Source organism: Myxocyprinus asiaticus, chromosome 32, assembly GCF_019703515.2.
Source record: "Myxocyprinus asiaticus isolate MX2 ecotype Aquarium Trade chromosome 32, UBuf_Myxa_2, whole genome shotgun sequence".
Lineage (NCBI taxonomy): Eukaryota > Metazoa > Chordata > Actinopteri > Cypriniformes > Catostomidae > Myxocyprinus > Myxocyprinus asiaticus.
The window spans coordinates 33707208-33723326 of NC_059375.1; the positions used below are offsets into that span (position 1 = coordinate 33707208).

Sequence of the window (16119 nt, forward strand, 5' to 3'; positions counted from 1 at the left end):
ACATGAAATCACAACCCTTCCCCCCGAACATTAACCCCCACTCCACCCGACACAAACAAGCACCCCAGTGGTCAAAAGCCAACTGACAAAGATAAAAATAGACAATAAAACAGCAGAAAATATTTAGAAACATAAAAAAAAAAATAATAAATAAAACCATAAAAAGCACACTTTCAAAAACAATTTTATATGTACTTATCCCCTATATTAATGACCGCCCCATCACCTAAAATACAGAGTCTGGGGCTAAAAGAAATTTGAGTGTCCAATACGTCACACATAATCTCTGAACCCTCAACCAAAATTCTTGTGTCTTATCACACCACCAAAAAAATGGGTCGGTCCCCATCTTCTGATTGGCATCGTCAGCAGGTGGGTGTGTCTTTAAGACCAAGCCTATACAATCTAGAGGGTAGAATCGATTTAAAATCTTAAATTGCATAAGGTGCACCCTCGCATCTCTAGATGTAGACTTGATGTTTTTTAGAATCCTTGCCCACACTCCCTCCTCCAATACCAAGTTTAAATCTTTCTCCCATAATCCCTTGAGAAGTTGAAGCTCCATCCCCCAGTCTCTGAATTAGCAGGGAGTAATACACTTTTGCCTCATGACCTTTTTCAAAAGCAGTAATCACCACTCCCAGAGTATCTGCCGCTTTTGGCCGGTGTATGCTACTCCCAAAAATAGTACAAAGCAGGTGGCACGGCTGTAAATGCCTAAAGAATTGAGACATGGGAATCCCAAAATGTTGAACCATATTTTCAAATGATCTCAAAACTCCACTCTCATATAGGTCACCGAGCGTATTAACCTCCCTCACAATCCACTCTGTCCAGTAGAAAGGGGACTTATTAATACATAATTCTGGGTTCAGCCATATGCTCGAAGCAACATTCAAATAAATGTCAGAATTAAACACTCTGGACACTTTTGTCCATACCGCATGCAAGTGCGGGATAATGGAGTGTAACTTAAATTCTCCGGTTAGTTTGATAGAAAGGCATTGCGATATTGAAATAGGGGCAAGAACTCAAATCAAATCAAATCAAAATCACATTTATTGTCACACAGCCATATACACAAGTGCAATGGTGTGTGAAATTCTTGGGTGCAGTTCCGATCAACATAGCAGTCGTGATAGTGATGAGACAAATACCAATTTACAATAACATCAAATTAACACAACACAATTTAAAGTCTAATATACACATAATTACACACAACACAATATACAAATAATAACATACACTGTACAGTATACAATACGCACAATATAGATACACATTATTCAATAAAAATAAAAAAGTATATATAGTAGTATATATAGAATGTACAGTAGGTTGTATTGTACTGTAATGACATTCAGGCTGTCGGTTGATAGTAAGTTGTTAAGAAAGAATATATATAATAATAATATAATTTATGACAGTCCGGTGTGAGATATAAGAGTAATAAAGTGCAGTGCTGATGTATTTTGATCGTGGGAGATCAAGAGTTCTAAAGTCTGATTGCTTGGGGGAAGAGGCTATCATGGAGTCGGCTGGTGTGGGTCCTGAGGCTGCGATACCGCCTGCCTGATGGTAGCAGTGAGAATGGCTCGGGTGGCTGGAGTCTCTGATGATCCTCCGAGCTTTTTTCACACACCGCCTTGTATATATGTCCTGGAGGGAGGGAAGCTCACCTCCGATGATGTGTCTGGCAGTTCGCACCACCCTTTGCAGGGCTTTGCGGTTGTGGGCTGTGCTATTGCCGTACCAGGCGGAGATGCAGCCAGTCAGGATGCTCTCTACAGTGCAGGTGTAGAACCGTGTGAGGATGTGGCGGTTCATTCCAAACTTCCTCAGCTGTCTCAGGAAGAAGAGGCACTGATGAGCCTTCTTCACAACGACTTCAGTGTGGATGGACCATGTGAGTTCCTCAGTGATGTGGACACCAAAAAGTGCGTGGAGGACATTGTTCCGACCAGAACAACACAGATCTATCCGAACCAGAAGCCATGGATAAATAGCGATGTTCGCACGGCACTTAATGTGCGGACCTCTGCCTTCAATTCCGGAACTTCCTGTTCAATACAAAACCAGGGATGTCTGAGACTGAATGCATAATAATAAAACAAAATCTTGGGTAGGCCTAGCCCACCTTTGTCAATCGGCCTATGCAATTTACTGAAATGTAATCTGGGACGTTTACCATTCCAAATGAAAGACTTCGCTATGCTATCAAATTGCTTGAAATAAGAGAGGGGGACATCTATAGGGAGAGATTGTAGCAGGTAGTTGAATTTTGGAATACCATTCATTTTAATAACATTAACCTTCCCAATCATAGATAAATGTAATGAAGCCCACCTGCCCACATCGCTCTAAAACCTTTTTATTAAAGGGTCAAAATTAACTCTAACTAAATCACACAAATTTGCTGGGAATAAAATACCTAAATATTTAATGCCCTGTTTGGGCCACTGGAAGGTGCCCGGCTGAAAAGCCATTACTGGGTAGTACGCTGTCAGAGCCAAAGCTTCGGATTTAGACCAATTAACTATGTATCCTGAGAATTTAGAAAAGGAATTAATAATTCTTTGGAGGCAAGGCATAGATCTAGTAGGGTCGGAGACGAATAATAAAATATCATCTGCGTTAAGCAAAAGCTTATGCGCCACACCTCCTGCCATCACCCCTGGAAAATCATCCTCCTTCCTTATCGCGTTGAATAGTCATATCTCCACCTTCTGCGACAAAATAGTATTATATCAATCTGTATTAAATCGGGTCAATTCCCTGAGGCCATTAGATGACATTCGACATGTCAGCTCTGCCTCTGCACTTTTAATATTCCCTTCCAATTCCACGAGTTCTTGTGCTTTGGATTTTTTGTTGAATGAGACATACATTATGATCCAGCCCCTAAGAACAGCCTTAAGGACAGGACCATTTGGTGTCCATATAAACACTGATTTCAGCCTTTAGCATTTGTTGAAATTTTGGATTTTGCAAAAGGGATACATTAAAGCACCAACTATATGATTTCTTTTTCTCCATATGTGGCAACACCTCTAAACATTCCAGGTCGTGATCTGAGACTCAATTGACAACAATCAACAACAGATGAAATGAGGGACTTAGATATATATATATTAAAAAAACGAAAACAATATATTCTAGAGTAAATCTTATGGAATTGGGCATTCCAAATTGAGGAGAAAAGGGGAGGAAAAATTTTTTGCTTTAGGGGGCTTACACATTTTTGCTTCAGTATGATCAAGGACTGAGTCCATCAAAAGATTAAAGTCCCAATATTATATCATGAGTGGTTCCAGCGGCTTGCAACATCCCTTCAAGATATTTAAAAAAGCCCTGATCATCAACATTAAGTGCATAAATATTAGCCAAAATAAGAATTTGTCCCTGAATTTCAGCTAAAACGATAATGACTCTTCCTAATTTATCTTTACTCTGTTTGAGACATTTGAATTGTATATGTTTACTTATCAGCATAATGATTCTCCTGCTCTAACTTGAGCCAGCACTATAAAAAAAAATGCCCATCTCATATCTTCCCAAAATTTTCAGCTTCCTGCAGAGAAAGGTGCATTTCTTGAAGAAACACTATATCATATTTCTTACACTTAAGAAGAGAAATAACCTTCCTGCTTTTTATGGGGTGCCCCAACCCATTCACATTCCATGTGGAGAGAGACAAACCACTCATATTAACATTTGACATTTTGACATATAAGAAAAAATAGATCTTGTGTCAAAAACAAGATTATAAAGACCACATTTCAACATTAGTGCAACCATCAAAATCCAAACATCCCCCAGAACAAAACACAGAAAAAATTAAAACGTGCGCATTAACCCCGCGCACGACAGCGCCAACTGTCGTCCATTCCTCCAAACTCAAACAGTCCATGCATGCCTATGAGAGCCCCTGTGACAACCTTGCTGTTAGATTGCTCTAGTCCGGTGTTTCTATAAAAATTTTGAGAGACAGAATTCAAAAGATAATCTAAAAAACAAACTCCAGTCAATAGGCAGAATAAACACAAAGAGCATATAGATTCATCCATAAAACTGTCCTGAAGGTGTGTTACTCAACAAAATAAACTCCAGCCGATAGGTGGAACCAGCACAAAAAAAGCACGCAGATTCCTCAAACAGTCAAGCAAATGTTCAGTGAGCCGGTCCACTCGGCTGCAACATGAGTGTAAGCAAATGACTTACTCCAATGACTTTGCAAGAAATACTCCACAAAACAAACTCCAGCCAATAGGCAAAATAAGCACAGTAGATTCATCCATAAAACTGTCCTGAAGCTGTGTTACTCTACAAAATAAACTCCAGCCAATAGGCGGACTAAGCACAAAGAGCGTGTAGATTCATCAACACAACTGTCCTGAAGGTGTGTTACTTTACAAAAAAAAACTCCAGCTGCTAGGCGGAACCAGCACAAAAAAAGCGTGCAGATTCCTCAAACAGTCAAGCGAATGTTCAGTGAGCTGATCCACTCGGCTACAACGTGAGTACAAGATGACTTACTCATTCCATTGACTTTATGAAGGACATTGCTTGCTGTGGGCATGTGAATGCCATCCTTAGCATCTATTCTCAATTTGGCCCGGGAATATCAATGCAAAAGCAAACTTCCGTTGATGTAAAAGTTTCTTGCATTCCTTGAATCGATCACGTATTCCTCTTGTCGAGTTTGCAAAGTCTTGGAACAAGAAAATGCTGTGATTCTTCAAAGAAAGCTTTCCTTTACTCCTCACCTCGTGTAACACAAGATCTTTATCGGATGATCTCAGAAATTTGTCCAGAACTGATCGGGGCCTGTCTCCCTCCGCGGATCGCCAAGCAGGAACCCTGTGAGCTCCCTTGTTTTCCAGCTTATGGCTTGCTATGTCAAGCAGATTCGGAAAGAGCCCATCCAGGAATTTCACCATATCCTGTCCCTCTAATTCCTCTGGAACTCCAACGATATGGACGTTACGGTTTTCCATGTCCTCCAGCTTCTCCCAGACACGCTCCAAATCGACCTTGGTTGCTAGCGGATTAGCAGATAATTCTCTCTCCGATGACGCCAGGTAATCGATCCGTTTCTCGACATACCCTACTCTTGTAACCACATCAGTGAACTTCGCCTCCATGGTGGTGATCGATCGACGTATCACACAAGATTCTCCAAGTCAGCAACAACCTTCATCAGCATTGCGACATGTTCAGCATCTCCCGCCGCATTTCCAACACCTCCCCGACCAAGTCGACTCCCAGGGCCACGGCCTGCTCGGGGGCATCTGCTTGAGCACGTAAGTGTCTTTTAATGTCTCCAGAGCCCGAGGATTTTGTATTCTTTGACATATTGTCCTCCTAGAACAGCTATGGAACAGAGTGTATCGAATCTCACTGGTTTATGTCATTAAAAGTATTAAAACTAGCAAAGAGCGCAGAGCTCGCCGTTCACACGTCCGATCCTCGCATGGCGTCATGTGACTCCCTTTAATGTATTGATTAAATTCAAGTCAATAGATGAGACAGTTTGTTTAAAATGGTTAGAGAAAAAAATCAAATCCAGTGGCAAATACTGCCCCTTACTTAAAAAGTTAATTTCAGACACTGATTGAATATTGGGCCTTATTTATTAAATTTGAGCTAAAGACATTTGTTTGTAAATCGTTCATAAATCCATTCTTATGTAAATTATCTCATTGAATAGAATGGGGACATTTTTGTAAGAATAGTTTGAACGATTTACACACATTTCTTCTGCATGTGTCTCATGAATAAGGCCCACTGTGTGGAAAAGAATACATATATATATATGATTACAAACATAATATGGAGGTTTTTATTGAATATATTAAAACTATATCATGATGAAAGTTATGCAAGAAAAAGCTGTTCCTCCAAAAATGGCTTCATGTTTTCAGATACACTATGATAGTAAACACTCAAAACTTTTTAAATCCACTTTTTAAAAGGTTTAAGCACAACTTTCCAAAGTACTCATCCCAATCCGTACATGGATCAGTTCTGTTGACTAGTAATTCATCGTTTATCTTGGGTAGTAGGCAATCACCTATTATTCATGGACTCAGAGACCCTTGAAGCAGAAGAGTTGTGGTCTTAAGTCTTTGGCTCCTGGTTTCTGGTGTTCTTGAGTGATACCAGCCATACCATGTGACCAATCAAGCCAATCAAATGCCATAGCAGCAGCTTACAGATAGGCTCATCTGTGAACCAGGGATTTCTGTAAATGGGATGATGGTGATTAGCTGGGTTTAGGATGACGTACAGTAACTTTGTGTTTAATCATTTGGATCCTTGGCTTTTGTCCTCCCTTTGCAGAAAGGGAGACATCACTATTTGCGTCAGTTACCTGTCCACACCGCTGCGTTTTAATCATTGTGGATGAAAATCCATTTTTGTGGCGAATCGAGAAGATAATGTTTTACACTTGTGTTTACTTATAGACCGATCTGGGCCTTGTTTATTATGGGTGCGAAGACAAACATGAAAACAGCTAACAGGTCCTTGCTTTATTGGAATGGATTACACATTGCGCCTTGAACATACCTTGAGTATTGATATATTGTAAGCTTCTGTTTTTGGAAATCATCAGACTCTGAAAATTTTTTTTTTTTCTATCTCTGGACTTTAACTAGTAGTCCATCATGGCTCTTATGAAAGTGAAGTTTGATCTGCAGAAGCGGGTGAAGCTGGCCCAGATGCTATGGCTCATGTACTGGTTTTCCGTAATGGCTGGCGTGCTGGTCTTCAGCATGGGCCTTTTCTTTAAAATTGAACTGCGCAAGAGAAGTGAACTTATGGACAACAATGAGAGTCATTTTGCACCCAATCTGCTAATTGGTGTGGGTCTTTTGGCATGTTGTCTCAATGCCTTTGGGGGCAAGATCTGCTATGATTCCCTTGATTCCAACAAGTTTGCAAAATGGAAGACAGTTCTGAAGCCCTTCCTCATTTGTTGTTTGTTCTTTAACGTTTTGCTTGTCCTCACAGCGGTTCTGTGTTTTGCCATGCGCATTCCTCTAGAGTTTACACTAGCTGAGGGCCTGAAAAATGGAATGAAGTACTACAAGGACACAGATACACCTGGTCGCTGCTATATGAAGAGAACTCTGGATCTTATGCAGATGGAGTTCCGGTGCTGCGGAAACAACAACTACAAAGATTGGTTTGAGATCCAGTGGGTGAGCAACCGTTACCTGGACTTCAGCTCTAAGGAAGTCAAAGAGTGAGTGTTCCTTTTTGCAGTTTTCAATCAATTTTGTTCAGGCATAATTTACTAAACATTTAATAGTGAATCAGCTGAAATTTAGATGTTTATTAGGCCTACTATTAATGCTTCTATTAAGGTGACCAATATGATACAAACCAGTATTATGGTCTATAAACATCTCAGAATGTTTGTTTTATTATTGTAGGGAATAATTTTGTAGTGGAAATGTTTAAAGAGAAGGTGGGCCTGGGGTGATTTACTGGGGTCAGTTTGCAGTGTAAGTGGTATGAGGCATGTTAGCCAGTTTGGATTTAGTTGTTAATCTTCTTGGATCACATTTGCTTGTCCTCAGAGCTTTATGTCCTTTTCAATCAGTTGAAGGCCAGGTAGATTGGCTTGGAATAGACACTGAGGTAACTAGCAGAGTCCTTGTGACATCAGTGGACATTTAATAGCTGATTGATGTTCTAATCTCCAATCTCCAAAGTGACCTAAATTATTTGGATAATAATTTATAGTAGCTAATAAATAATATATGATACAGGAAAAATTCCAGGGCTAAACTGAAGTATATCTGCACAACGGTGGAACAACTTTTCTTTTGTTTTTTTGTCCATAGTCGAATCAGCAGCAATGTGGATGGAAAATACCTCATGGATGGAGTTCCCTTCAGTTGTTGCAACCCAAGCTCACCAAGACCCTGCATCCAACAGCAAATAACCAACAACTCGGCTCACTACAGCTATGACCACCACACCGAAGATCTCAACATCTGGAAACGTGGCTGCCGAGATGCTCTTGTATCCTACTATGGTGGAATGATGAGCACCATTGGGTTACTTGTGCTGCTGGTCACCCTCTTGGAAGTAAGATATTTAGCTTTGGAGTATCTTAATGTGCTGATCCAGGATCAGCCCTTAATCATGTACATTATCTAACTATAATCTTAATGGACTATGCTATAAAGGTCAAACTGATCTCTGATCAGCACTTAAGTAAAATTTTGTCCAGTCCAGACACACGATCCTGTAAATTGCCATTGCAAGAAGGTTTTTGGTGTCTGTCCCCAAATACAGTAAATTATAATTATTCCAACAAAGTTGCCCAATGTTTTGGCTATGTATTAGAATGGTGATCTTCACTCTTCTTTTGAGACAATTCCAAAAGGGTTAAAAAGTGAAGGTTAGTTAGAGGAGTAATTGCTAATCTTTGGATAACGTCATTCCATGTTTCTGCTGGCAGGAGTTTCATTCCCTTAACATTGTCATTTAGTGTCAATATGAGTCCCATAATATGGCACCAACAGGGAAAACATCTATCTGACATGTTTTTCAAGAAATGTTTATGGACTACCTTGTAATAATACTGTTGAGATAAATTACATGAAACTTCACTGTAAAAAGTGAATTCTTTTGACAGTACAGTACAATATTTTAACCATAAGGAACTATTTCTACCTGATCTAACCCTCAAAAACTTTCATTTATGTGTAACCAAATAAAGTCAGGTTGATTCGTATTGATTTGTGTGTCTTATTAAATTATAATTTTCACTTGTGGATTTTAATTTTTAAATTATCTGACAAAACTCATATCAGGTTATCTGTTTGCACATATAAAAAATTGGAATATTGATGGAAAACGTCTAATAACATTACTCTGAACTAAATCTGCCTAGCTTACAACAAACGATAGCAACAGAAATACCTTGAACTAGAGTTGGTGGAGATTAGGAGTGTGAGATGGTGTGGTGCCACTGCAGATTCAGGAGGATCAAATGTTCTAATCTATGGGGCAGAGTTGGGCCTTGCTTTCTTGGAAAAGGTGATTTTAAATCACCAATTAAGATGCTGTAGACAAAATGTAGAACATTTTATTTATTTAGAGTTTAAACAAACAATTGATTGTTTGATTTTCTGATAGTTTAATTTCTTAATATTCTCCAGGATCATTGGGTGAATCTCACAACACCTGTCAAAAAAATGTCCAGGTCATATTTCACACACACACACACACACACACACACACACACACACACACACACACACACACAAAAATAAAATAATATATATATATAATTATATTAGATATTATATTATAATTATAAGTATAATATGACATTTTTTTTTATATATGATTTAAATTTCAAAGTACCAGTATATTCATTATGGTAATATTTATGATTATGATTTAGATAAAGAAAATCATTGTATTACATGATTTTTGTAGTATAATACAGTTAAAAAAACTACTTTTTTACAGTACAAAATCTAATGAGAATGACTTAAAGATTAATAATAAAAAACTCAAAAGTAAAACATTATTATAAGAATTTTGTATTACAAGTTTATCATTGAAAGATGCTGAATTGTTAATGCTACAATGCAAAAAATATTAATGGTCCTAAAAGTGGGCTTTATTTTCTTTATGCAAAATATAATTTGGGGTGAATTGTGGCCTAGACATGTTTACATAATTTTCAGCATCTAACATTAAACATACCATACTTTCATGCTCAACTCTTTCATGCTTTGCTTCAGATTGCTGTAATGATTGGACTACAGTACGTAAACACCTCTCTGTCCACGCTGGTGAACCCAGAAGACCCTGAGAGCGAGAGTGAGGGCTGGATCCTGGAGAAAACTGTCAAAGAGACCTTCACTGACATCATGGCGAAGATGAAGGTTATGGGCAAAGGCAATCAAGTGGAGGAGGGAGCACAGGAAGAGGCTGTTGCCACTGTAAGCTGAGTGAGTTTAGTCCACTAGAACTTTGGCCACACCTACCCGAGGTAGAGAGCTGTGGGACGCCGCCTGAATCAGAAACTGTAACTATATCACTCACACAACACAAAGTGAAGACGAAGCCAATTAATGAAGACCTGGCGAAGAAGAAAAAACTACAACAACCAAAATACAAACCCTTGTCAGTTAGTAATATTCTGTTTTTATAAAATCTGTATATTTCATTTAAATGGTAGCACAATATTATGTTGAAATCCCCAGAAAAAAACATAAATTAATTTCCAAATTATTGGCTAAATTAAAAAATCTTTAAGTATTCAAAATGTATTTTTTACAAGCTTTGCTCCTCTATTTGACTTTGTACTTTGCTGCACAACATAAAAAATGTTATAGTCAAATGTTAAGTTCACCATTCTACTTCAGTTTTCATTTTGTTTTATTTAATGTTTGAGTTGATATTCAACCTGAGGAAGGCTACTCTGGGATTTGGCATAGTGTAAAAATTAAGTGGAAACTAGCTGTGTGATGTCCTCCCATTGCAACTGCTCCTATGCAACCAACCATGCCACACCTCAGTTCAGTTAGGGCATTTATTTAATAGGATATCCTTTAACAACACACTTTAATTGTCATGTGACAAGTATGACAAAAGAAAAGAAAACACTACTTTTTAAATTCTATAAGGAGCAAGAAGCAAGGTACGAAACATGTACAGATGAGAATGCACACACTTTTGACAAAGATGGATGGAGAGACAACAAGTAGATGTTTTATTTGTTTTACTTGAAAATTAAGTAATGCTTAATAAAAATGTATAGTATTTTTGAAGCACTAACTAAAAGAGCTGTAATATGGTTTCAAATGAGTACGACCAGAGCTTTGAACTGGGATATGGGTATGAAAGTTTATTTTTGTGACCTGCCTAATAAATACTCTGTTGAATTATCTGCCCCTAAAGATAAATACATCAGAGCTAAAAGGGGAGGCTGATTTTGCCATGTTAGGAGACCAGGAACATTCAAGGCCCCAATAAGTGCTATGGTACAGAGGGATAAGCAGGTACAGGGTGAAGGGATGCTTGAGATGGCCCATTGAGCTGAAGAGAAAGCTTAAGACTGGCAGCTAAACCCTGACCTGTGACTTCTGCATTCCCACTGCTGGGATCTCCTGTGCTTTTACATCGACACAATAACTACACAAAATGTCCCAGGCCAGAGACTGAAACTCACTTGATACTCAAATGTGTAATTATTTGTAATTATATAAAAAAATTTAAATAAAAAAATATTCCAATTAAATGTCTATGTAAATAGTGCAGGATTATTCAAAATTCTATTTTTCTTTTTGTAAAAATAAATTGAAATGATTCTGTTTGTAAGAAAAGTTGACTTTACTATAGAACAGTGTTTGGTGCTTAGTGATTGTTATTGTGAATAAATTAAGTTTAATTGTAAAAAAAAAAAAAAAAAATTCTAATTTGCATTGTCCAGTCATTTGCTGAAATCAAAGAGCAGGACACTCTGGGAGCTCTGTGGGAGGTTTGCCTTATCCAATGAGATCAGCTGAGAATTATCTGATTATTGCTTTCACATGGTGTTTTTCCTGCATGGCACATGGCAGTGAATCTGAATAGTAGGTCTGATAGAGTTTCACCATATGGTGTTTGAGTCTGTGTAGTGCTATGTTTAAAAGAAAATGATGATAGATAGATAGATAGATAGTCGGATAGATGGACAGACAGACAGACAAATACAGTAGATAGATTGTCTAATTTTCATAGATAAGCTGCATAATTGCTCTAAAAGGTTGTCTGGGACTAAAGAGGGCCACTTTTTGGGAGGATTTTGGTTTGCCGTCAAGAACATAAACAGCAGCTGATCTGATAAAGGCTGTAAGCTGCTTTCGAGTGTGCTCAGCTTAACTTCTTGGCAGGGGACCTGGACTACTGCTGCATATCCTTGTGCAGCGTACTAGAGTAGTGAGTTTGTGTAGGATACAGAATGTCCCTGTTCAAGCATGTCTCAACCAGACTGTGCATTTCTATAGTTCCGATTTCACATGATGCCTCGTAATGCTGGAAAACCATGCAAGAGATGGTCCATTATGATTTTTATGTAAACAGAGAAAGTGACCTTTTAGCTGTAATTAGGACAAGCATGGCTCAAACATGAAATTATGATTGAGGAGAGTTGTGCAGATTACCCTTACTTAATTGAATTTAGGAAAGTTTTTGCAAGCAATTTAATTTCTTTCATTCAGATTAAATCAGTTTCATTCAGACAGCATAATTTAGTTAGATTAGGTCAAATCAATGTACTATAGTAGTTTTAACTTAACTTCATTAGGTTCGTCAAATTAAAATGACAAATGTTTAATTTAAAGGTGCACTCAGTAATGTTTTTCTCATTAAAAATGTTTTACTCCTAAAGAAATTAATTGTAATGTCTAAACATATATATATAAAATAATGAGCACTCACATGAAATGAAGAATCTAGTTATATTAGTAAACTTATAAAAGCTGTTTTATCCTACATGGAGAGGGTCCCCCCATGGGGGCTGCCATGTTGAGATCACATGACCAGTCAAATACTACTCGCTTAATCTCAGTAACCAGCCTGTTATTGGACACTTTCACTCTTGGATTAAATTAATCATGGCTGACTGTGAATAGTGAATTTCTACAATGGCACCTGTGACTGAAAACTTTTAATTTTGAATGACGCTGCATCCATGCCACTAGGTGTCACTGCAAGTCCTAGATGTCACAAGCAAAAAGTTGCACTGACTGCACCTTTAAATAGATAAATAAATTGTAATGGTCCAACTTAATTTATTGAATTAATCATCAGTATATGCCAGGTGAGCAAATGTAAGGACAGCGAAACTGTTGCACTGTCAATTTAATAGCAACTGCTTACAGAGCTAAGCAACGCTCAAAACAAGCACCACTTATAAGTGAAAGTCAATCCTAAACCTAAGCACAAGCACCAATCTTAACCACAATGGTAACACATATCCTCCTATTCTCATCTTGCTCAAAAATGCATAAAATAGCACCTAATTTCAACATTTGTTTACCCCATCTGGTCCCATGCAAACCATGATGGGAAATGAAAATCCCCTGCTCAGTTTTATCAATGCTACAAAAAGTATTTATGTAGTCCAAACTCAAATGGATTAAGTAAACTTCAATTTAATTTTTTTGTTTTTGATAGAACGCAGTGAAATCAAGTTGTGACAAAATGTTTTAGAATTGCGTTGCTTTAGTTCATTTTAATTAAATAAACCTGCAAAAATCATTTTTGTGTGTGTACTTGGAATTTTGTTAAAGCAGGTTTGCAATTATTTCAAAATCAACGTTAGCTGGTTAGTATGTAAAAAATAAAATAAAAGTTAGAACCCCATGGATTTCAAGTGAGGTTGAGCTGCAAATATTTTGGCAGTTTGCAGCCAATTTAATCTTGTTTTAATAATTGTACAAACATTATGCTATGTATTTGTTTTTGTCAGTTAATTATTTACACCTAATAATTTGATTAGTTATTTATTAGGCAATAACAACAGGTGCTTTGAGATTCGTTTACTCAGAAGTGTGTCTTAAAGTGTCTAATCTGAAAGGATTTAAGCATTGACCTCTGTTAAAATCCTCTTCCTCTGACCAGAACAGTAAAGGTCAGCGACAGAACTAGGCCTGAAAGAAACTTACTAGGCCAGACAAAAACTAGTATAAACCAGTGTGAACACATCTTTTGACCTAAACTATCACTAAATGTGTCAGCCAAATACTGACATCTATTGGTGCCAGTCCCGGTTCTATGGGGGTGCTTGAGCACCCTCAATTGCAGACCAGGGCAAACTACTGCCCGCTGATCGATTTATCATGAAAGTTTTTTATTAGATCTTTCATTTATCTGGCTTTTGGACTTATTGCGCATCCATAAGCTTTTAATATGCTCAGGGTTGCCAGATAATAGATGTAACACCCCAATCAGAGATTATACTTGCACAAATTGGAAATATTTCACCTTATGTCATACTTAATTTATGCAATCTGGCAACCATACATGCGAGTGCACATGCTTTCTCTCCGCAAAAAAAACAAACAAACAACAACTTTGTGCTCAATAGTGCTCGGAGGGGACACGCGAGTAAAACCAAGTGAGAGAGAAATATATTTATTCTTTGTGTTATTTGTAAAATGCTGAAGTCCCTCACACCTGTATGTGAATGTTACTCTGGCAGTAATCATTTATCAGTGTCATGCAGCCTGTTTTATTCAGTGGTGTGCTGAATGGGGTGCCAAACATCGACAAGACCCACATCATGACCCATGAGCATGTAAACAGGTTGATAATGTTCTGAGAATAAAACAAGTAAACGGGTCCACTTTGCAGTCAACATTAAAATAAGCTTTTAGAATCTCTTCCCCGAATATTTGTTTACTTTTAAACCAGACTCCTGATGTAGAGTGTTAAAATGAATACTAAATTACCATTGCATTGAAGTATGGTAAAATAATCAATTAATAATTTTATTCAGCCTTTATTCAGTTTTACCAACACATGATAGAAAGTATAGCAACTTCAAGCAATCACAGAATGGTCCCATCAGTATACACTTCAGAAAATTGTGCATCATTCACTGAGTGCATGTCTGAGCTTAAAAGATAAAACTATGCACAACTTTTTATCTTCTCTGTTCTACTTAACGCCTGATGTGGCCCCAGTACCAAAATAATTGCACATCCCTGCTCAATTGAATATGTAAGACTAATACTGTAAATTGGCAAGCAGATTTTCTTGAATACCAGCAAACACACAAAAATCCTTGCATTTTGTGAATGCATAAAATGCTGCATCCAAATATATAAACGTGTATGATTTTGCAAATCAGTATGTCCTAATCTGCAGGTGCAGAATTTTGCTGACATTTTCAATGACAGATCATGGGAGGAAAAAACCTCGAAGCAATAAATGTTTTGTACATTAAAAAAACAAACTTTTCTTTACATTAAGCAGCATTTAAATATGATACATCTCCACTTCATACAGAGCAACCCCACTAAGCACCCTCAGTGATTTTGATCTGGAACCAGGCCTGATTGGTGCATGCTTAATGTATATGAAACAATTCTTTAAATGCTTTATTTAAAATGTTTCATTGTTAATAAATAACAATGTGGGTTAATGAAATGATAACCAACCAATGAACTTCATTATTACAAGGTAAGTTCAACCAAAAATGAAAATGATGGCATCATTTACTCACCCTCATATTGTTCCAAACCCACAAGACTTTCTTCCGTAAAACAGAAAAGGGGATGTTAGGCAGAAAGTTGGCCTAATTCATCATTCATTTTCATCTTTATTTTTTCATACAATTAAAGTGGATGGTAACTGAGGCAGTCAGTGCCTAACATCTCCTTTCCACTGAAGAAAGTCATATGGGTTTTTGAAAAGCATGAGGATTAGTAAATGATGACAATTTTTATTTTTGGATAAACTATCCTTTTAACGATTAAAACAGAATGGTCTTTGGTAGAGGGAAGGAGTAAACATCTTGCTCTCATGTTTCAATTTGTTTAAGTTTAATTTGTTTCTCAGACTGAATTAAATCCATTCACAAACACTATTGCTCTGATCACAGTGGGGAGACATGGCTTCTGTTCCACTGTGAAGTGATGTATTGTCTGTTCTCTGTCTGGGGATTTTAGATTCTCTCTCTTTTCCTCTCAGCTGGAAAATTGCCTCATCTCCCCATCCATCTCTTGCCAAGATCTTCAGGCAAAGCTGAGCCCCTCTATATAAAACCACACACACACACACACACACACACACACACACACACACACACACACACACACACACACACACACACACACACACACACACGTTAAGTTTTCATGTTTTATGAGGACTCTCCATAGACATAATGGTTTTTGTACTGTACAGACTTTATTTTCTATCTCCTAAACCTAACCCTCACAGAAAACATTCTGCATTTTTACATTTTCAAAAAACATAATTTAGTATGATTTATAAGCTGTTTTCCACATGGGGACCGACTGACTGTCTCCACAACATCAAAAATTTCAGGTTTTACTATCCTAGTAAAGGAATCCATAGGGAATACCTGGA

At 37.6% G+C, this 16119-nt stretch overlaps 1 protein-coding gene across 1 annotated transcript; it reads left to right on the forward strand.

Annotated features, from left to right (window-relative positions):
• The first annotated feature begins 6326 nt into the window (after positions 1 to 6326).
• Positions 6327 to 11409, forward strand: prph2a (peripherin 2a (retinal degeneration, slow)). The gene is made up of 3 exons (XM_051667321.1): positions 6327 to 7252; positions 7857 to 8103; positions 9777 to 11409. The coding sequence occupies exons 1-3, from the start codon at positions 6672 to 6674 to the stop codon at positions 9984 to 9986; spliced, it is 1038 nt and encodes a 345-aa protein (XP_051523281.1). The 5' UTR covers positions 6327 to 6671; the 3' UTR covers positions 9987 to 11409.
• Positions 11410 to 16119: the final 4710 nt, after the last annotated feature.